Below are 25,004 nucleotides of genomic sequence, written 5' to 3'. Positions count from 1 at the left end.
CTTGTTTATTTAAATTGTACTGATATAATTATAACTTATATCATTATTAAATCTTCTCTAATAAAACTAATAAAACCGAAATCTACAAAATCCTTCAAATTGTCTGCTCCCCGCCACTTTACACGTAACGGGCACACAACTGGTTCTTATTTAGAAATCGGGACGCCCAAAACAGTAATGGAAGGCTCCACCACCATCTTCTCCAACTGCATTATTTCATTCTGGTAAATTGATTCAATCAAGCATATTCGAGCCCTGTTTTCTTTCATTATTCTTATAATTTTCTTCAATTCTTGTATCAAACTATGTTTTGCCGTCCATTGATTCATTTCAAAGTCTGGAAAATTACGTCATAGAACTTATCGTATAGATAATGTTTTTAATCTTGTAATTTTGTTTTTTCTTCATGGGTTTATTAATGTACTGAAACAATGTATATATATTCGCTTATATTAGCTAATCTATTAACTGTAACTAGGGTTTTGAACTCTGATTTTGAGCCATTGGTTGTTGAAGCAATGAAATTGACTGCAAACAGTTTTTCAATTCCACCTTATTTAGCTTTAAATGCAGGTTGTAAATTTAGGTCACAAGTTCTTGTTAGGAGTTTATCTGGTGGGGATCCGGAAGCACTAGCTTCAGAATCATATAGAGTTGATGGATTACCGTCTGTTGGTGAGAGGAGCAGGGTTAGATATCTCAAGGATGTTGAGAATGGGCAGCTAAGCCATGAAGTTGGAGGAAAGAAGAGAAGGGAAGATGTTTTGGAGAAGTTGGAAGTTTTGTGGGATGATGGGTATGGGACTCAGAGTAGTAAAGATTTCTCTAAGTTAGCCAAGGATATTATGAAACCTGATGGTGGGCCGCCACGGTGGTTTTGCCCCATCCCATGTGGTATACCATTGAAGGATTCACCTGTTCTTTTGTATTTACCAGGTAATTGATCATGACTAATCTCAAATTCCAAATTAATCTTCAATCAACACTACACAACATTTTGTTTGTAATTCTAGTGTGAGTGGTAATATTGTATGATGATGATGGCACCAATGATGTGATAGTAAAATCTTTTTCATGTTCATCAAGATTCTTTGATTTGGTTTTGTGAAGTTTTATATAACCCTTTTCAATATATGGAATTTGAGCTTTAAACTACTCAGATATTTTATATGTTTAATGTATTCAGGATTGGATGGTCTTGGATTGGGCCTCATTTTGCATGAGAAAGCTCTTGGGAAGTGAGTCGCATGTAATTATTTAATTATTATTTATTGCAAACTCTCCATGTTCATCAAACCTGAAAATGAAAACAGTTTCATCCTTGTAACCATAGATCTTTGTGATTATAAAAGGCTTTGTGCTTGCATCATCTTTATTTATTTCAACCCTTTTGCAATGCTTACAACATACAGTTTGCTTGATTGCAGAGTTTTTGAAGTTCGATCTTTGCATATTCCAGTCCAAGATAGAACACCACTTGAAGGTATTTATCTTCACTTACAGTTTCATGCTCATCTTCCCTTATTTTCTTCGACATTTTCAGTTTTTATATATCAATGAGCATTTCAAATTCACATAGTAGTAGTTATTTATATGCTATCCCCCACTTTCTTCACAGCAAAAAAATTCTACTTTTTCGGACAAAAATAAAGCTTCAATATGGATACAAAATCAATACTTATGATAAATTTTTTGCTTTCGTATCATGATAAGCTTCCTTGCTTCAGTTAACAAAACCCTCGACATATTGAGGTGTTATTGTGTCTAAATCGGTTGCATCTGTCAGGTTGTTTGGGAGATCATTTCGATAAGCTCAGAATCATTTTTTTAGCTTTATTTTGATTTTCATTATGAACAAAATGAATAGGAGCAACTCCCCACCAGCTTCTAATTATATACCAGTGGCAGTTAATCCAAAGGTCTTCCATCAATTTGTATGCCTGCTTTGGAGTCTCCTTGGCCCTTAGAGCATTAACTTGTTGCATGGTACTCTTGTACATGATTAAGACAGAAAAAGAAAATGCAGAGAGAGTGATTATGACATTCTTTTTTGATAGGGATTTATCATTTTATGCTTTAACTGTATAAACCTCTTTACCACTGAGATCCTGAACTCAATTTTTTTTCAATTTAAAATTTTGAATGAGCCATACATCATATCATGGAGTTCTATTACAATAACATCAGGTTTAATTATCAAAAGGATAGATGGCGTAGACATATTGATTGATAATGGATAAATCATGTAGCCAACCATAGTTAATAGTTTACATTTTGTCATGTCTGCGCATGAGAAAATTAATAATACTAATTTTCAACGGATACTGTTTTAATTCATGGAACTTTGTTGTATGAAGATTTGGTTCAGTTTGTTGAAGAAACAGTGAGGCTTGAGCATGCATCATCCCCAGAGAAGCCAATCTATCTGATTGGAGATTCCTTCGGAGGCTGTTTAGCTCTTGCAGTTGCTGCCCGTAATCCTACAATTGACTTAGTAATTATACTAGTAAATCCAGGTCACTTTTTAAACCTCGAGTCTTTACATTCATCCAATCACCCATCTTTCTTAATCTTTGGGTGCAAGTGCTCTTCTATTTATTTCAGCAACTTCTTTCGAGAAGTCACAACTGCCAACTTTGCTTTTTCTTCTTGAGGCTCTGCCTGATGTACTTTATGGTGCCTTGAATTTAATCTTCTCATCTGCAATACGGGTTTGTGACCTCTTTCTATAAGCTTATATGTAACTTATGCTTGCTGCCAATTTTCTCATGCAAAATTATTTATTTATTGGCAGGGGTTAGGTGATATATTGCCAAAAGATGCACTTATGTGGCGATTGAAACTACTTCAGTCAGCTGCTGCTTATGCTAATTCTCATCTTCAGGTCATTACAGCTGAAGTATTGGTGTTGGCCAGGTTCTGTTCTTTGCTCTGTGCAGATGTTTCTTCAAATGACCATGCACAATCATATTCCATTTGCCATTTGGCCCTTCATTTTAAGCGAGCTTAAACCAGCTTTTAGAAAATACTCCTCTGTTGCATAGTAATTGCAACGGTTGACTAGACAAATAGATCCCGATATATGTCTAAGCTTCAATAATGACAATATAAGACAATCTTGTGCATCCAAATCAATATCATGGTAATTTGTAATGGTGACAATTGAGAAGTAAGTAATATTTAGTTTAAAAACTTACCTATAAATTAATTTTTTGTAATTTTCATGGGACATCTTAGAAAAGTTTTATTTTCTTAGAAGTTAGAATGGAGGGAGTACATGTTACATTGTATTAGGAGCTACTAGGGAAACCTTAAATATACACAATAAATAGCAGTCTTGTTAATATATGATATAATTTATTTACGTTCAATATAACTTGAAAAATACACCGGGTCTTGTCTTGTAAAAAATTATGAAATTTACTTTATTTAAATGCCCATCAATAAAGACAAAACGAAGGAGACCAATAGGTAATTTTAACCTGGAACTTACAAAAAAAGATGTTGCAATTTTCATGTAGGCGAAAGTATTCACACATTTTCCATCTAAAATCAAACTGAAATAAAATACTTGTAACTGAAAACATGGTGAAGTTATTAAACCTTTAAGTATTCTATGCTCACAGTCACGGATATGGTTTTGTTAACTATTGACGTGACATTTCAGTTATAAGGATAAGCTACTCCCTAGTAAAGATGAGGCGCTAAGGCTCGCAAGATCATTAAAGAACTGCGAAATATGCTTCTTAAACGGCAACAAACACAGACCCCTGTTGGTAGGTGAACTAAATTTGTGGCTCTTTCCTTTTGATCCATTATAATTGGCACTAAAAGTAAGACACCAGGCACACCCCTATGTGTGTTTGTATAGACAAATTGACCCATTTAGCTCACTTCTTCGTTTGTCAAAATCTCCCATAAAACCTATTAGGATTGGAAATATTCCTACATCTATGGTTGTTGCTTGTTATTATTCTCATGAACTCAAGGGATGCATAATCCTTTTGTAACCCAAATCCAGTTAGGAAAGGACGAGACAGAAACTTCCATTTCCTGTCAAAATCAGGCCCCGTATCCAATATAATGTGCGCTCTCTAACCTTAGGCAATAATCCCTAATTTCTCCTAAATCAAAAGCCTGTGTGTGAACACGTGTGCATCTATATATACTTACAGTTGTGTATCAATAATTGCTGCTGCTGGTTCTTGAACTCTGGATACATTCATCTCGTTTATCTTTAATATACGTTCCATCTTTTCACTGTAAGAAATCTATATTGTTCTCCATTCCCAGGACAGTCAAAAGTTTATTAATCTTATCTGTTCAGAAGTAAAAAAAGAAAACAAAGCAACAGATAGGGGAATCAAATCTTGAAATTCTAACTTCAGTGTAGTTCTTTAGTTTTCTTTGGAATTCTTCACTGTTTCCAGTGAGAAGAACATTCAGTTTTCTTGGGAATGCCAAGGAAGAACACATTGTAGTAGTCTTTTTTCTTGTAGCATCTACTAATTGACTTATTTGTGTTGTTGGTGCAGGAAAGTGGCGATAATTTGTTGACGATAATTAAAGGTGCTTCAAAGTACCGCCGCACCTCATACCATGATTCGGTCAAAGACTATGTCCCTCCAAGTATGTCAGAGTATCGTAGGGAATCCGATGGACATTGGTAATCTTTTTTAAAGGCAGGCTTTTTGCCTTTGGAAAAATATATTAATAAATGGGCTGTAAGTACAAAAGAGTTCCTTGGTAAAACTTTTAAACTTAACACTCAAGAGAAGGGGAAGAAGGACCAAATAGGACCATAACAAAAAATTGGTAGTTCAACATGTGCATAATTTGTTTTATTTCATTATCTTTTCTTATCATCATAATTTTCCCCCTTTCTCTGGGAGAAAGTTGATTTGTATCTTAATTAAACTTAGCAGTCGTTTACTAAACCTTACCAGGTAAGCGCTTACAGGGTGTCTCTTCCCTTAGCGGGTGAGCGTGCCAGGGTGTCTCTTCCCTTACCCGGTAAGTGAGGGAGAAGACTCTTACCAGGTTAGCACTTACCGGGTAAGGGACGCTTACCAACAATTCATTTTAATGGCCAATAATGTTACGTAAGTGAGGGTGGTGAAGCTTGCTGGTAAGCGTTTACCAGGTAAGTGTTTGGTAAACGGCCCCTTACTATAATTATGAATGCTTATGGTTTGAGGCCAATAGATGTGCCACATGAGTGCATGAACGTCTCGATAAGAATCTAGTTTGCGGGTTTTTATATTCTTGAAACAATGAAACGCAGGTTGTACCATCTTGCTACCAGTCCGGTAATGCTTTCAACTTTGGAGGATGGGAAGATAGTGACTGGATTGGCTGGAATTCCAAGTGACGGCCCTGTATTGTTTGTTAGTAATCACATGCTCTTTGGGCTTGATCTTTTTATACTTTTTCTACAGTTTTTGAAAGAAAAACGTATAACGCTTCGTGGATTAGGCCACCCAGAAAACCTTAAAGCTGATCATCAGTCTGTGATTCCTGATATTTCCATTATATTGAGAGTATTCGGTATGTTGCCTGTCACTGCAATCAACCTTTTCAAATTGTTCTCCTCTAAATCATACGTGCTGCTTTACCCTGGTGGTGCACGTGAGGCCCTCCACCGTAAGGTTTGCCACTTCATTTACTTATGTTTTCAATAAACTCATATCCCCACCCCCCCTGCAGTTACATGGTGTCGTCCTGATGGTGCTTATGTTTTTGTGTTTCTCAGGGTGAAGTTCACAAGTTATTTTGGCCTGAAGAACAAGAATTTGTAAGGATGGCAGCAAAATTCGGGGCCACCATTATACCTTTCGGATCTGTTGGGGAAGATGATGTATCAGAAGTAAGAATTAACTTGGTCTTTTTACACAAATCTCATCCTTCTCTAAGATGTTAAGTTTCATCATTTATACCAAAAGTTTGGAAATAGGAAGCCAATAGAGGCGTGGATAAATGGGGTTTGCCTGACCCTTGGGGTAGCTCAACTGGTCAAGCCTTGGGTTTGCTCTCCAATGGTCACAGGAGGTTTTTCTGTTGTTAGCTTTAGGGCCCATGGAATTAGTTGAGGTACACGTAAGCTGGCTCAAACACCCTTAATTATAAAAAATGGGGTTCGTCTTTCTTGAAATTTAAAGAACAAATTTTGACTTAACATGTTATTGAGAAAGTGTTTTTGACTCTTGAGCAGATGTTAAAGAACACTTCTTAATGAACAAAGTAAAGAAGCCTTGTGGATTAATAATAGACAACCTCAATAATTAGTAGGAGTAAATTTCAAGCTGCAAATTACCTCTAACGACCCGCTCGGGCCAAACTAGGCTATTTTTGGACTACATAAGGCCCGGAACGGCCCGCATGGAAAGACTTTCGTGTATCTTTTTTTATTTTCTTAATATAAGATCCGTTGGTCTGTTGTGTTACTTAAGTGCATATATAATATGTATCTCAATGCATGCTAATATATTTTGATATCCTAACAAATTTACAGATGATCATGGATTACAACGATATGATGGAAATTCCTGCACTTAATAATAGTCTACAGGAGTTCAATAAAAAAGCAGTTCGATTGAGGTAAACCCAAACTTCTCTTTATGCCGTGCATTCGTCTAATGAGAACTGCGTTGTTGGATTTGTCAACTAGTTTAAGCGAAACGTTTGACTATTTGTTAAATATTTAAAATACTAGGAAACATATGCTCTACGGTTTGAGATAGAGGACACGTTTTGCATGCTTTTCCTTGATGTAATCAGATCTAGGAAATGGAAGGAAAGAAAATGATATCATATCTGTTCTTTGTGTTTTGATAACAGACAAGGCAAGGAAGGGGAGGTTGGTAACCAACAACTTCATTTGCCGTTGGTTATGCCCAAGGTACCTGGTCGATTCTACTATTTGTTTGGTAAGCCGATAAAAACAAAGGGATTGGAGGTGCTGAATGACAAAGAGATTTCACAGGCATTGTACTTGCAAATAAAGTGCGAGGTTGAAAAGAATATTGCATATCTGATGAAGAAGCGCGAGGAGGATCCTTATCGAGGGTTCATGAAGAGGGTTGCTTTTCAGGCAAAAACTCGAACCCCTTACGATCAAGTTCCAACGTTTGAACCTTAGGAAACACATTATTTTCTCACTACTCTCTAGTCCAAAATAAGATGGTGTAAAACCTTGAATGGTTCAAAAAGACCTGCTGCTCTTCTTCTTTGACCCACACCCTTGTGAGGATAAGGTGAAATGTGAATTTGATAATAGGTGAAGTATCGTGTGAGAAAAAAGAGTTAAAGGTGAGAAGTCTAAGAAGAGATCTGAACCATTGATCACTTTCAATCACTCATGAATAGCGCTTTAGAAGGGAATTGATCTCATTTGTGTTGACATTCAATTATGATTGATTCAAGGGTAGAGATCTCTTTCTACGCTTCTTATCGGAACCCAACTCTTTGAGAATAATACATGACATTGATTAATTGTAAATAAATGGGATATCTTATTCATAGTTGTAGATGTTGGAATAATTTCTTTCTTTTAGGGAATCGGTTAGTTGTTTTTTAAGTTTGGAAATTTTATTCGATAAACGAAAAAGAATATAGAATTTAATAATTAGAATAACTAATAGTGATGTATTGCATTGTTGTATTAGATCAAAATATTAAGGTTTTTTCTAGACTTTTTGTTTGAACGATGGAGATTTTATAGAAAAACTAGCAAGAAGCTAAAAAACAAATCACATGTAAGAATGGGGTTTTATAACCAACCACTCAATTAATGTTAAACGAATGAATGAGGCACGATACAATATGCAACAAGTAGTGAGATTCGTACCTAGAGAACCAAAGTGACATTAGAACCTAGGGAACCAGACAAACAAAAGGGAGCCTCATACATATATATATATATATATATATATATATAGAGGAGTGATCAAATGAAAACCGCCTTCATTTGTGTAAACCTTGCAAACCACCTTCATCCGTCGATTTCATTGTTTAATCTTATGAATTTTTTTTATGAAATTGTTTCATATAATACTTTTTTTGACGAATTTGTTTCATATATGGTTGTGAAATTGTTTCATATAATACTTAATGAAACTGTTTCATGTATTTCTCTAAAATTAATGAAACTGTTTCATGTATTTTTATAAAATTAAAATAATGAAGATGATAATATCTATGATTAACACCCTCCACAATMAAAATGATTAATCAACCTCTCATAATTACAAAAAAAATAAACAAAATGAAAAATTATGATTGGTTGAATAAAGTTTGCATGATTTGTACAAATTAAGTGGTTTGCATTTGATCGCTCCCCTATATATATATATATAGGTTGGTTATTATACAACCCTTGACATTTGTGCAACCAATACAACCCAATCTCAACCGTTCATTTCATTTGATGAATATGTGATTTCATAGAAATTTTGATTGTTTCCTAATATAAAGTATTAATCATAATTAATGAACTCTATTTATATTCCATAAATATTCAAATCATAATACATGAACTCTCATCATTTCTATAAATATCTCAATTAATTGGGTTGCAAAGGTTGTACAAATACACAAAGTTGTAAAAGAAATATACCCTATATATATATATACACACACATAGAGGCACGTTCAAATGAAAACCGTGCATTTCTAAGAAACCGTGTAAACTAATTTCAACCAATAGGAAAATTCCATTTTTTTCTAATTAAATGTAATCAATAAGGGTATTTCGGTCATTTACAATATTTGATATTAAATATGAAAATTATTAATAAATCTTAATTAAGGAAACGTAATAAAGAAAATTTTATAAATGGTAACATTTAAATTTTTAATTATATTATAATATTAAAAATTTGARCTTGATATATTGTGATGCGATTGAATCTGCTGATGAATCTTGAAGATTGTAAGGCATAATGAATAAATTCATCAAATCAAAATTGAAATAAAAAAATTAATGTACATGAAACAAGTTTCATGAAGGCGAAACTGGTTCATGAGATGTTAGAGAATATGTATTTTCTTTACAATTTTGCCCTTATTGTTGATATAAAAATAAAATTTTAATATATTCTTTTTTTAATTTTCTAAAATAAACTAAACTAATCTTGACTATCGATCAAGAAAATGGATGGATGAGATTGGTTTACACGGTTTACACAAATGGAGGCGATTTTCATTTGATCACTCCTCTACATACATATACATATGTAGAAGAGTGATCAAATGAAAACCAGCCTCGTTTGTACAAATTGTACAAACCACCCTCATACGTCGATTTCATTGTTTAATCTTATGAAATTTTTTCATGAAATTATTTAAGATTGTGAATATGATAACCGGATCCTGGTTATCACCCAAGATAATTAATGTGTGATTATTTGATAAATGATTACGTGATATCATGATAATTTTGTTATATTTGATCATGCTAGTGTGTGAAAATTATGTGCATAATGTAGATGCATGTATGAGATTATATGTATATGTGGGAGTATATGTATACATGATATATATATATATATATATATATATATATATACACACACACACACATGCATGTTATGAGAATGCATGGGGGGTGTGTGTGTGTTTGTGGCTGACTTTCCTGTTAAGGAAAGGTATAAAAGGAGGGTTTGACCCCTCATTTCATCTCTTGGCTATTTTCAAAATTTGAGCGATTTAAGAGAGAAAAAGTCGTCCGGATTTCTTGTTTTGTTTTGCAAAGAGGCTGATTTCAAAAGGCTTTTCAAGGTGAGTGGTTTAAATTGTTTATAGTTATATAATTGATTGTATAGCTTTTTCATCTGATTTAAAAGTTAACCATTGAGGTGTTGTCCTGATTAGACTTAAACCGGCCAAGAGTCAGGCGATTTAGTCTTAAACCGGACAAGGGTTGGGCGATTTAAGCCCTAAACTGGTTAAGGCTTAAGCGATTTATAAATAAACCGCTTGATGAGTATTGTCCCTTGGACTTAAACCGGTCAAGGCATAAGCGGTTTAGCCTTAAATCGGTCAAGTGTTAAACGATTTATAAATATTGAGTTTATGTTTTGAGCGGAGAAGTATGAATACGACCATGTGTTGTTTGGACTTGTTATCCGGACAAAAAATGTTGGAATTTTCTTAAGTGTTAAATCGGACAAAGCTTTGAAAGAGCTGTCCGGATTAGTAAATCAGACAAGGGTCTTGTATTGACCGAATTAGTAAATCGGTCAAGGCCTGACCGGAGATGAAGTCCGACCAAGTCTGTGTTGACCGGATTTGTGCTTTGACTTATGAATTATTTATACAATTGTCATTTTTAAGTATTCTTGTATAAAAATGAGAATTTTGATAAAGAATGATTTTGAACTAATGATATTCCATTACAATATTTATGGTTGCGGTCTGTTTTAATTAGAATTGTTTTTGTGAAATATTTTAATGAGGAAATAAGAGTAGCATATCAAGGAGAGGTGTACCATGAGATAAGAGTGACATAACAAGGAGATGTGTACTATGGGATAAGGGTGACATATCAAGGAGAGATGTACCTTTGGATATAAGGGTGACATTTGTATGTGTGTTATGTTATATAACTCTTACTATTATATCCTTTAAAATTACCGTTGTCTGGAATCTTTATTTCTTTGTGATTTAAATGTTTAAGATCAGAGTTTTTATTGGAAATCGTAGTCTGGATGTTATTGAGGAGAAAATAACAGGTTTGGCCTGAAACTTTAAATAAACCTTGTTTAATGGAAAAAAGTTTAAAAATGACATTATATGAAACCTGGTTGGTTCAAACCTATAAAGGTTTGAAGTATGTTATTTGAATAGCTGAATGTTTGGCTTGAAAAGTAGAAAGGTTTTGGTAATATGTTCTTATTTGTTCATATATTTATTATATATATGAAAATGATATTTTGTACAAAGTTTTGGTGATTTTCACCCTGCAATAACATAAATAGGGTAACTCACTAGACCTTTCGGTTTAACCCTCGTTTTGTGATTTTAAATATGTATTGCAGGAGGTACGGGCGGTAATGGGAAGGGGAAAATGTGATATTTTCCTATATGCATATCTACATGAAGATTTGTCTATGATGTATAGTTTTGATTGATGAATGATGATTAGTACAAGAAACGTATTTTGAATTTTTGGGATATGTATTATGTATGGTAAATTCTTGTACTAAGGGACCTGAGTGGTACATAAACATGTATTTCTTCCATATGAAGTATGTGTTACATGCAATGTGTGGTATGGGGTGTTACAGTGAAATTGTTTCATATAATACTTTTTTTGATGAGTTTGTTTCATATATGGTTATGAAATTGTTTCATATAATATTTAATGAATTTTTAATGAAACTGTTTCATGTATTTCTCTAAAATTAAAATAATTAAGATGATAATATCCACGATTAACACCCTCCACAATAAAAATGGTTAATCAACCTCTCATAATTACAAAAAAATGAACAAAATRAAAAATTATGATTGGTTGAATGAGGTTTTCACGGTTTGTACAAATTAAGTGGTTTTTATTTGAACACTCCTCTATATATATATATATATATATATATATATACATACATGTATGTATACATCTATGTATATGTATGTATGTATGTATGTATGTATGTATGTATGTATGTATGTATGTATGGTTAGTTATTCAAGGGAGAATTGGTTAGTTTGTGCTATCTGAGATATCCAATCTCAACCGCAAATCAATGATTAAATTAAGATTCTAATAATTTTGGTAATTTGACTTAAAATTTTAATTAAATGACATTTTAGGTATTTTAAAAATCTTATATATCCTCTATTCTCTCTTCGTCGAACTTTATTCTAGCAAACACATGACGCACACTGTGATATGCTTTATAAAATAATGAAAAAACAGTGTGATATACTTAGTAAACCAACATTACCTGATATATTGTGTTACACTTTGTAAAACAACAAGAATATATTGTGATACACTTTGTATAACAAAAATATATTGTGGTACACATTATGATACCAGATCTGGTTACTGTGATACGACGGTGTTATCACTGTATTACACTCGACGTTACATCTCCAAAGAGATCTAGGTTACATCTAAAAATCTTACATCTTCTGCTTTACATCTCCGATGATATCTGGGTTACATCTCCGATAAGATCTGGGTTACGTCCCCCATATAAAATGAGATCTGAACAAAAACCAGAAATTGAAACCGATATGGGTATGCATAAACCAGATCTCTTGGAATATGAAAAACCGAAACCGAAACCGATCTAGGTTATTTTACTGGGAGGAGTCGGAACGGTGAATGTGAGAGTTGAGGAGATGATGGCTGGTGGTTGGAGATAGATAAAGAATAAGAAGCAACGGTGGCCGTGATCAGAGATGGTCAGGGAAGGAGGCTCGGACGGTGTTGGGCAAATGGATGGATGTAAAGTGTCGCACCGGAGAGGAACACGTTACTGACGATGGAAAAAGAGGGTCAAAGGTGGTGATCTCGTCCATTCTAATATACATACACACACACACACATCTGTTTCAAAATTAGAATATTTAACTAATTAAAGTAAATTGAATACTCAACACAATTTACTAAAACTGCTCTATTTGGTTCTTTCGATTTATAAAAGTGACAGGGTAACCAAATATTCCAGTCAAATCATTATTAAAAATCTGAAAATAAAAACTCAATAAACTTTCATATTCTAATGGATTAAGCCACTTGAGATTTTTCTGAACAAATAAATTATTAAACAGAGTCGTGCTTCAATCATAAAACTCATCAACAAGGAAAACAAAGATGAACAAGACTTGTCGGATCAAATTAGCGAGTTAAAGAGAGGAATCGTAATCAGAAATCAGTGAATCGCCAAATCAGATAGACGAGATAAAGGGATTGGGTTGAATTGTTAAAACATTATAATTTTCCAATTAGGCTAAAAATAACAAGGAGAAGCCAAAGAGGTTACTCGGACAAAAAGTTAAAATATATGATTTTTTGGACTGGTTCCATATCTCATATTGGTGCACCCTCGGGCATAACCCTAACTAGCACATATCTGCACGAGAAAAGACTACCGAGAAGAAACTCAACATGATTATCCGTTAGATGCATTCTTTACGATACAACGTAAACTACAAAAGCAAGGCGACTATTCTTCAAGCTGAGCAATGATACCGGTGAATACCTGGTACCCTTGGCACATGTCCGGAAGAAGGCAATACTCGTTTTTTGCATGATAAGTAGCCATCAACCCTGCGCAAACAAAGTCCGTTATTGAGATCATGATTGCCATTTGAACGGTAGCAAATGTGCATACAGGTAATTTTAAGCAATTTGTCTGGTATGCACACGTGCATAAAAACCAAGAAACAGCTTCAATTACCGGTATGTACATGAGGAACGGTTATCAGGGTGTTCCTTACTTTTTCAGTTTTTGAGGTTTTTTCGTGAACCTCTCTCTAAAATAATACATTCAACTTCATTGGTGAGAAAATAACAATAAGATAATATTTATTTTCTTCCATTTTAGAGAATCTGTTGCCATATGAACGGATGCTGTAAGAATTAAAACGCCAACAAGTCCATTCGCAAAAACTTGATGAAATTTTACAAAACAAGTTTAGAATCCAGCATTCTTGCATTGCATCCTATATTGGGTTTCTTAAGTTTGGCAACAGAAATAGAAACATACCATAGCCTGCAGTTTGAACATCGAAACCTTCCTCCTGTTCATGAAAACGAGGTTTATAGAGTCGGAAATCAAGAAAAAGAAACGAAATTTGAACTATAAAAACGTAACTCGTTTCTCACCTGTAGTTCTCGTATTAGCGGCAAAGTTCCAGTTATGGAGTACGGTTTCACATGACCAACAGCATCTTTGGTAGCTTGGCACAACACATGGAAGCCACGAGACTCGAGGTTACATGCAACTCCAGATGACGCTTCATCAAACGAAATCTCAATTCTGGTATTAAAAAAACTTCATCGTTAAATCATAAAGGACAAGAAAGATGCAAAAATAACAGAAAAAATGCATCAAAATATAAAAAAGTTTGATTTAGTGTAACGATGATATTATTCCTCAGTTACTGTAACAAACATTCAATTTTTTCGTATTTTATACCCATTTTACAAGGTAAAACGGGGCTTTAGCATATGTAACATCAGTTGATTTTTTTGAAGTATATAATATATATATATATATACACACAGAAAGAGAGAGAGGTTGAAACAAGAACAGTAACCAAATAAGAAAACACGAAGACTCCAAATCACGTGCAAAATCACATTTGATTTTACACTAACGATCAACGCAAAGGTACGTGGGCGACACGGCCCGCAACCTCAGGTCGCGACCAAAATCATGTGAACCACGTGATTTTACACATGATTTTACGCTTTCTTATTCTCTTATTTGGATATTGTTCTCGGATGAACTTGACTCTCTCCCTCTCTCTATATATATACATATATGACAAATACTCACGTATACTCCTCACATTTACCGGTAATTTGGGTATGGCTGGACCAATGACCCTTCGGTAACACGGTTGATTTTGATGTTACATTTTTCCAAGTAATCAAGAATTATAATATTGCTTGACGGCTTGACATCCGTATCATCAATAGTTATAATATCCAGTTACGGGACAAAATTGTGTCAGAAGTAGAAATAACCGAATGTTTGTTACACTAAATGAAGAAAAAAGATAATCTTTACACACACTAGAAACGAACTAAGACAAACTTCTTTACATTTTGATGCATTTTGGCACTGTTACAGTACGTCACAGTTATTTAATTTTCAAGATTTTGAGATATATTATGCTACCGTTGGAATTTAACAAGACGACATACCTCCCTCTAAGGTTCTCATCCGGGAGGACGTATTTTGACACAGGCCCTCTTGTATCAATCTTCTCGATATTCATATTCAAATCTTCTACGTACTCGTTTAGCTTCTTGATTACATCTGGCACACTGAAACAGCACCAGAATGCTAACCGATAAATTCATAATATGAAGTACATTAACAAAAAGAAAATGGAAAATGAACGAACTTACTTGTAAAATGGGGTCAACCTAACATCTCCTGAGATCGTGCAATCTGCAGGAATTTGATTGATCCCACCTCCAGGGTCTGAAATAAATCATTAACAAAAGATGACGTAAAACCAAACCATAGGAAAAGAACTATATCCCAACCGGAAGCAGTGGCAGATCCAGGTGGTCGGACTTTAAATAGCATTGGCAAATGGGGGCAAAAAGATTTGAAAGGTAAAAAGGGTGTGGGGTAAAAAAGTTTTGAAAGGTAAAAGACTATTCTTTAACGGGTTGACCCCAGCCTCTACAAGGTGGATCCGCCCCTGCCCGGAGAGAAGGTAGTTTGAGTCCCTTAATGTGATTAGTCGAGGTGCACGCAAGATGGCCCAGATACACACGGTTATAAAGATAATAATTATTTAGAACTTACAGCTCCACTGAGTTGGTTTCATAGTTGAAGGTGTTGCAAATCCATAAACTTGTTCTTTAGAATGGGGAGGGAAATCTCTGTAAAACCTCGTTTGGATCTCTTTGAGTGCCTCCATTGCTAGCTCGAAAGGATTAATAGCCTACCAAGTGAATAGAAAAGGATCAACGATGAATATCCATAACCAAATGCCGTTTCTTGTACTTGAGATACCTTGTGTGCTAGACCGCTATGAAAAAGCTTGCCGGTAACGTGAAGCTTCCATGGTATCATACCACCTGTACCAATGCAAGGTTGTTTATCGGCTGTGTCAATCCAAAACCTGTTTCAAGACCAAAGACTGTGACTCCAAAAATTAATCATACAAGAATAATTTTTAAAGCACAAATGCTTTTTATTGTTCTATTTTCCCCACTTGTTCGTTTTACATCAGACCGGACCAATTACGGGATTTATAAAGCAGACCAATTGATGGAATGGTAGGCATATACACACACACACACACACACATATATTTGAATTCTTAGTGCCACGTGGCGGCCTCCAATAAGTCGATGGAGCTACCGTTTTATGACCATTTTTTTATGTCTTTTAACACCCTTTCGACTGTTTTTTGTGCTTTTTACTTACCAAAATAACATTCCGTTAGTTACATTTTGCCATTTAAATCATGTATAAACAGGATGGTCGAGGACAATTTATGTTGGACGTATTTTAATTCAAAAGTGCTTAAAAAAAAGTTTAATAAGGCATAGCATATACATACAACTTAGTCTAATATTTAATCAAGATTGGAAAAACAGTTGAAACAAGTCTAATCTTCTTAAATGGTGATGTAAGAAGAGAAAATTCACATGGAAATTCCTCAAGATTGGAATAATTTTCACCTAGCCAACAATATATATGACTAACACTACCTACAATAATACCCGCTCCAAACACCCACAAAAATGAAAAATAAATATAACTACCGAACTTGTCTTCTCTTTCTTGGATTTTCCTTGATGAACTTTTTCATGGACTTCTTCGTCGGAAATAGCAGCATTCTTGTTGTCAACTATACCGCATCTCCTAATCCCTTCCTCATTCTCATTTTCCATCATCCACAAGTCAACAAGGCCACCACGTTGGGTTTCCTCTCCTCTTTCACGCCCTCCTTCTTATTATCTTCCTCCTTGAATGTCACAAAAATATCAACAGACTCAACATCCTCTTACCTCGAGGAGGTCAGTGTACTCATTCTAGGAATGAATTCAATCAACACTTCAAGTTGTTATTTCACTGTTTGCATACATATCTTCAAGGAATCGACCTTCGGGTGAATTTCTCTCATGCTTCCTTCATTTCCTTCAAGTGTGACACCATCGTTCTCACTATCCTAGCGATTTCATAGCTCGAATACCAATTGATGTACACTCATAATCAAAAACTGTTAAAATTGGATGATTACAGACGGTTCTCAACTTTCGGAAGACTGAGATCTCACCTTTCTTAGCTTCAATTCAACCCCCCTATATTCATACTTACTGACTTACTACCCTGCAGGCGTGCATCACCTACTTGTACTAGTGCATTAGTCACTTGTACCTAACCTACTATACATTACAAACACTACCCAAGGTAACAGTTCCACATGGGGTGGATAACTGACAGGTCAAAATTCTATAGATGGCTATATGAGCATGGATATCTACCTACTTAGAGCAAGATCTCCAGAAGTAGTGCAAAATCATAACACCGTGCCTTTTCATTGAAAATATGTGAAGGAATGTTGATCTAAAGACTATTAAAAGAACTCAGCTCCAAGTATAGGGTCTTGAAACCAAAAAAGATAGCTGAGCAACTTTGAGTATTGCTAAGAATATTGTTCATCATGACAGAACAAAACATGTGAAGATTGATAGACCCTTCATCTCGAAAAAAGTGAAAGGAATCATACAGTTGAGTTATATCCTTTACCTCGATGCAGATTGCAGACAATGAGTTTAATTCCAAGTTGGGTTGTTAACATATACGACCCAACTTAAGGGGGAGTGTAGAAAGAACATAAAAGTTTTCATTTGCATTTTCTTTATTTCATTCGTCTTTTCTTCTTCTCTCTCTTTCTTGATAATAAGGGCAAGTTGTCAAGGTAATATATGTAAATAGCAGTACGTATATATATACAGAAAGGAATGAGACTGCGAAGATTTTCTGCCCAAAAGTTAATTTTGGTTACCTAAAACAGAAATCTAAGAAAGTTGGTTGCCATTCTATGCATTTTGCCCTTTAATCAACACATATAAATAAAAAAACACAGTAATTGCTAGGGTACTAATGTGATAAACTAATATTATAATTTAACTATAGACTAAAGCGGCCAGTTTAATGATAGAATATTATTCGGCACCAAAATCATCATGACATCTTTTTGTAGAAAATACATGAGTTGATGCATATTCTCTCAAATCACATTCTATTTTTTCTTTAAAAAGGAAACCTTTTATAAGTTGAGTGGTAGATTTTGGAAACAAATAGAAAAAAGGGACTTACAGAGGCCCATTCTTTAGCTTATCAAGAAGTCCGTCTTTAACAAGTGCATCAACACCAACTCCTGGAATGGAAGAATTCTCTTCACTAGCAATGAAAACAGCAACCACAGTAGATTTAAGTTTTGGCTTTGTCTGCCCTAGCTTCTTCATGAGTTCGGTTACAAGGGCAACATGTCCCAAACAATCAGTTGTTCCACGGCCTCGAAGCTTGTCTCCATCGATGCTCAATGAGAATGGATCAAAATCCTGTGTGTGATATGAATGCAAAAGTAGTTGGTCTTTCATGGATCAAAAAGAAAATAAGTTTTTCACCATTAGATTTGGTACGGTAATAACTAAATACGCATGTATACATAAACATACTTACCATCAGTCCATCACTAATACAATAAATTTGCTTAGTGCCTTCAGAATTCAGATCAACCTTTCACATCGAATTAATGGCATAGGTTGGTTCAAAAAGTTTCCATATTTTTCACATTATAGAGACCCAAAACAATTATACAGCAATTAATCTCTCTCTACACCACTTAAATATATGATCAAGACCAAACCTTTATAGACCTCCTATGATTCAAACCATTATGAAGTTAAATAGTTTGGAAGAAATTAACCCATCTCTCTTGCTCTCTGTCTTACACACACTTCACCAGCCCCATAAATAAGATGCTGCTTGGCATCAACTATTGATTTCAAGGGACCCAAAAGTCTCTAGATCTTGAGGTTAATTCTATGGCAAATTTTCATTTACTGAATCAACTATCATTTGTAGTCACCTTCATGAATTTCTGAAATGGGTCTCCATATTTTGAGTTCTCATGCAAATCCAAGATGTAATCCAACTAAAAGGGGTTCAGGTACAGATTAATTGTCCTCTAAAAGTTATGAATCTATTGGAGATGTGAGGAGATTAGGTCGTATACTTGAAACAAATAGATTAAAATTAAAACATTGATCTATTTACAGTGATCAAATAGATAACTTTAGCATGAAACTTCAAGAAAAAAAGGTTTGCAATTTCCTTTTTGCCTAATGAACCCTAGTTTATACAGAAACCCAACAAAAGCTAGATTCCATAATAATTGATTTGATCCTAAAACAAGTATTTCTCTACTTAAAATTTGAACATTTATCTGAGAATAAGGAGATAAACAAACCCATTCAGAAGGATTAGCAGTGACAACATCCATGTGCATTCCAACAAAAGAGATGATCTTTCCCGGTTCAGTTCCAGGATACTCTACAATGAGGTTCCCTCTATTGGATTTATATGTAACGTGGTTGACGATGAGTGGGCCGCCGCCGGTAGTGGTGGTAAGTGGGAGGAGGGCATCAAGAACATGGCGGACGATTCTATCCTCCTCCGGGATGAGGTCCGGCGGATTGTTCTGCACGTACTTGGATTCTCCGATGAGTTTTGTGAGAAGGGTGACGAAAGAATCCTTGTTTAGCTCTCCCAGCGTTTCTTTTACGGCTGAAGCCACCATCGCCATCGCAGTTCGCAGGTGAGAGTAAAAGATAAGTTTGCGACTGAAAGTTTCTATTAAGATTTAAGATTTATGGTTTAGGGGATTTTATTTACGGTTCTATTATTCGGGGGATTTTGTCAATAGCTGAATTATTAAGGAGGCGTTTACTTAAACACTTATCCGGTAAGTGTTTAACAGTAAAATTTAATGTTATTGCTTACAACCTGGTAAGATTTTAGTCTACTAAAACGACATCATATATAACAACTTACCCGGTAAGCGCTAATCGTGGTAAGAGTTGTCGCCATCATTTACCGGGTAAGACTTTCGGTCCTTGCCTTCTTCGTATCGGGTAAAATTCTTAGTCATTGCCATATTTATCTGATGAGATAATGTGACTTGGTAAACGCTTACCCGAGTAAGCATTTGGTAAACGGCCCCTAAGAGAAGAATCTTATTTGGTAAAAAATGTATTTCTTAATAGTTTTATTTTGTAATTTGAGTCTTTCTGAATCATTTAACGTCCTAATTTCATTCTGAACAATTACTAAGTTGTTTATCAGTAAGGATCAGTTATAGAACCGAAATCTGGGACCGGTTATGGATTTTGGGTGTTTCGCGTGACCGGAACCGGCCCGGCCCGATTTTTAAAAAATGTAACTATTTTTTAAAAAAAAAACGTAGCCATATTTTGGCCCTTTTTTGTATTTTTTGCTTTCTAAACACTATATATAAGTGTTTTGGTTGAGAGATTTACATACCAAGTTCTCGATTCACAAAAACGCAAAAAAAAGTTCACACTTATCGGTTTCTCGCTATATTTTGTAAGACAATGTAATTTTAATTATAAAAAAACATTTTTAAAGTGTATTTGAGTGACCCAATTACAAATTTTATAATGTATTAAAAATATATATCATTAAAAAAATAAAAATAAAAAATATATTTTTTAGGGACCGGGACCGGCGACCCATAACCGGTTATAATAAAGCTTGACCAGGCTCAATTTTTTCGAGCAAGATCGAGACCGATTATGACCGGTTGTGAGAAATCTTAAAACCGGCCCGGCTTGACCCGACCCAGAACCAGGTTTTGGCCATCACTACCCACACAACTTTGTCTAAGATTGCATTTGGGCTTTTTATGTGTATGAAAAATGCTCTTTTGGTTTCATTTTTTCAAGCCACAATTTGTTGGAGAAATAAACAAAAATAACCAATTTTCTTAATCAAATTTACATTTTAGTATTTTTTAATTGAATTCTTATTTTAATTAAACATTTACGTAAGCTTAATTTTCAAATTAAAAAAAGGAAAAAAAAATATTTACTCAAACACATTTATAAAAATAATTCTTGTTCTTTTTAATTTAAAAATAGACTTTACATAAATACGTAAAATATTTGCATAAATTTTGATTAATATGAAAATTTTATTTTCAAAATTGGCTAAAAAATCAACTTCGATTGGGGAGATTGGTTATTTTGTCGATTTCCTCAATTTGTTTCTAGATTTGGTCTTTCAATTATTTATTTTATTGTGTGCATACATATATATATACATATATATATATATACATATACATATATATATATATACATATACATATACATATATACATATACATATACATATATACATATACATATACATATATATACATACATATACATATATATATATATACATATATATATATACATATACATATATATAGATTTGGGATCATGTGAGACCAACCTGTTTTCATGAGACCTGTGAGACCAGCTTTTTACACTTGAAACTTCACAGCAAAATGCTGTGAAGGTAACCTTCACAGTGTTTTTGCTATGAAGGTTCGACTTTTTTAAACCTTCACAGTGTTTTTGCTGTGAAGTTTCAAGTGTAAAAATGTGGTCTCACGGGTCTCACGAAAACAGTCTGGTCTCATGTGAACCCAACCCTATGTATGTATGTGTATATATATATATACATAAGGGTTGAAACGAGAACACATTCATTTTACGAGAACACGGAAACACCCTTTTACTATAGAGAATCACATGAGATACTATTATTCCATCACATATGATACACATGTGATACTAAATCAGAGACGCGAGCCATTTTCGATGCGATCTTGGTTGCGGGTCAAGTCGCCCTTGCAGCACTAAGCCCCTCACAAATATTATCACATTTAATAAGGGTGTTGTTGATATGATACTATAATCCATCAAGACCATCACATGTAATGCTAAATCATAGACGCAAACAACCTTTGACGCAGCCTAAGTTGTAGAACACGTCGTCCGCACATCACATGGTCCCCTCACGAGTATTATCACATGTGATAAGAGTGTTCTCGCGTTCTCGTAAAATGGAGGTGTTCTCGTTTGAACATCCAGAAAGAGAGAGGGAGGGGGGTGGAGGTTCAAACGAAAACACCATTATTTTACGAGAATGCGAAAACATTTATGGTCTCCAAGTTATTTGACCTATAATTAACATTAAAAGAAAATAAACTAATTAATTAAGGATAATTCGTATTTATCTGTAATTTTGGTGACATCCTTATATCAAAAATCACATACCCATAATATTTTAACTGATATCAAATAATTATCATATTATTATCAGAGCAAAATCACATAATGAACAAACAGTATGATCATCGATGGTTTACGATTTCATAACATTATCGCATCGCTATCACAACAAAAATCACAAAGTTATTAAATGATTATCACATCAAAATCACATCATAGAAAATCTTCAACTTATCAAATCATTATCACATTTTATCACAAAAATCAGATAATTATCACAGTATTATCACATCATTATCAACAATGTATGCATCGACATAAAAAGTCTCTGATAATGATAACAAAATTTAAAAGATAAAAATAAATGTAGGATAACAGAACATCATGGATAAATAGTAATTAATTTTCATTTATTTATGTTAATTAATTTGGAGGCCCAGAAATGTTCTCGCATTCTCGTAAAACATGGATGTTCTCGTTTGAAACTTTCATATACACACACATATGTATATATATATATGTATGTATGTGTATATATATGTATGTATGTATGTGTATATATATGTATGTATGTATATATATGTATGTATGTATGTATTTATATGTATGTATGTATGTATTTATATGTATGTATGTATGTATTTATATGTATGTATGTATGTATATACATACACGTTATGTATGTATGTATATGTACATACATACATACATACATACATACATACATACATACATACATACATACATACATACATACATATATATATATATATAGGGTTGGGTTCACGTGAGACCAGACTGTTTTCGTGAGACCCGTGAGACCACATTTTTACAGTTGAAACTTCACAGCAAAAACACTGTGAAGGTTTAAAAAAGTCGAACCTTCACAGCAAAAACACTGTGAAGGTTAAAAAAGTCACATTCACAGCATTTTGCTGTGAAGTTTCAAGTGTAAAAAGGTGGTCTCATGGATCTCACGAAAACAGGCTGGTCTCACATGATCCTAATACATACATAGGGAAGGGTTCAAACGAGAATCCCTATGATTTGCGAAAACGTGGGAACAACCTATTAACCTCATATTGTTATAACAATAAAAATTAAAAGATTTTTTTAAATTAAAAACAATTCAAAAAAATTTGAGAGGCAAAAGGGTAATATTGGAATTCAAAGTGATAAAATTTTAAAAACATGATCACACTAAACCCGATAATATGGGATAACATAATGGACTATTATGGTTATCGCTTATTTTTAACACGATTTAGGATGATTTGGATGTGATTTGGATGTGATATGGGTGTGATAATCACACAATTATCACAAGGAGTCCGCTCGGCTAGGATTAACTTAGGAATCGACTACATGATTTGGTGATATATGAGTGTGATAATCATGTGATAATCAAGGATTACAATAACATACAATTTCAAATTGGGATGTTTATCACATGTGATAAACATCAAAATTCTCAATTACAAAACTACTATAACATTAAACTCAAATTAACATGTACCAATAACTATAAATCGACTAAAAATGTTGAATTCACAATTCCATGTTCATTTTTATCATATGTGATAAAAGACTCATATCATTATAGTCCTAACGATAAGACAACAGATTTAGAAAAAAAGATATGAAATATTATTGTTATTAACTATTATCGAATCTTCATCATCATCAACAGAATTGTCGTCAGATAATTTCAAATTGGGATGTTTATCACATGTGATAAACATCAAAATTCCTAATTGCTAACCTAAAACAGTCAAAACCTCCATTCTAGGTCGAATTTTTTTTGATACCATGAACCGATGGGAAGAAAAGGATAGCAGAAAGTGATACAGTGAATGTGATCAATCCCAACAAAAAAGGAAGAGATAATTCTAATTAAAATAAAATTAACATTATAAAAAATACCTAATTACATTACTGCCCTTATTGACTTATTTGTATTTAATATAATTTAAATTATTGATTAAAAATTTTTGAGGTTAATAAGTTGTTCTTGCATTCTCGTAAATCACATATATGTGTGTGTGTGAAAGGTTGAGTTCCGGTTAGAATAAGAGTTATAGTGAGAACAAAACCTTCATATATCTTTATCTATATTCAACTATCTTTATTTACCTTTTTTTAATCATCATGACTGAAAGTTTAACATATTTATGCTTGTGAAAATGATTAATGTATGTAAAAGTTCGTGAAAGTGATATAAAGTGAAAATAATGGTAAACGATTGTAATTAAGGGTAATTGCATATGATTGAATGTAGATGAATGTAATTGGATGTACTGAAAGTAGTTGAAAAAATTAAGTTAGAATAAAAAATCAACTCATGTAAAGGCTCAAAAGTATCTGGGCACACAACTTCAAGACAAATGCACACTTGAGCCAAATATGTCAGGCACTTGAATCTTTGTGTCATAGTATAGAGACAAGATTAGAGACCACATTTCCTATACAAATGCACATTGATGCACTCCATTTAACCAGAAGCTAGAAGAAATCAAAGGCTCCATGGGAGATACATATAAAGTTGTGCATTGAATTACCAAGTTACAAAAGCGCAAATGAGCCAAAGATGTTGTAAAACCCAAAAATTTGTGGAATAAATAATTTATCTTTATTAGTATTTTATTTTAAGAGTATATATATATATATATATCTATATATATTGTTGGGTCACCTATTGATTTGGTGATGACCCACTGATCTGTTCCTCTACCTTAACAACACTTAGTAGTTATTGGTTCTTTGTAAGTTGGTGTCTTGGTACATACTTAAAGCCATTGGCAAAATCGAAGACTAGCCGATGTGAAGACAGAAGGTCACCGATGCGGTGTTGTGGATCAACTGTCTAATATACACACCAAGACTCTGAAGTAGCTGAAATGCATATTGAAAATATTTTGAAGCTTCAAGCCGATTGAAGGAAGATCTTCATAGACCGAAGATTGAAAATCTTCATGGACTCAAG

The 25,004-nt window shown here is 33.9% G+C and overlaps 1 protein-coding gene and 1 pseudogene across 2 annotated transcripts; one reads left to right on the top strand and one right to left on the bottom strand.

The window, feature by feature from the left end:
* The first annotated feature begins 431 nt into the window (after positions 1-431).
* LOC112521787 lies at positions 432-7,300 on the top strand (annotated as a pseudogene).
* A 4,753-nt stretch (positions 7,301-12,053) lies between these two features.
* Positions 12,054-19,552, bottom strand: LOC112521287 (acetylornithine deacetylase). Of its 2 annotated transcripts, XM_025130055.1 has the most exons (10): positions 19,186-19,552; positions 18,030-18,274; positions 15,711-15,819; positions 15,501-15,639; positions 15,092-15,167; positions 14,885-15,007; positions 13,838-13,991; positions 13,719-13,752; positions 13,212-13,279; positions 12,054-12,211 (listed from the first exon to the last, which is right to left on the bottom strand). In XM_025130055.1, the coding sequence occupies exons 1-10, from the start codon at positions 19,519-19,521 to the stop codon at positions 12,164-12,166; spliced, it is 1,332 nt and encodes a 443-aa protein (XP_024985823.1). In that variant the 5' UTR covers positions 19,522-19,552; the 3' UTR covers positions 12,054-12,163. The 2 variants fall into 2 exon arrangements, with proteins under 2 accessions (XP_024985823.1, XP_024985824.1); XM_025130056.1 differs by lacking the exon at positions 12,054-12,211 and having other exon boundaries at positions 12,930-13,279.
* Positions 19,553-25,004: the final 5,452 nt, after the last annotated feature.

Source organism: Cynara cardunculus (genome assembly GCF_001531365.2).
Source record: "Cynara cardunculus var. scolymus isolate 2C chromosome LG 11, CcrdV1, whole genome shotgun sequence".
Classification (NCBI taxonomy): domain Eukaryota; kingdom Viridiplantae; phylum Streptophyta; class Magnoliopsida; order Asterales; family Asteraceae; genus Cynara; species Cynara cardunculus.
This window is presented reverse-complemented; position numbering and strand designations above follow the sequence as displayed.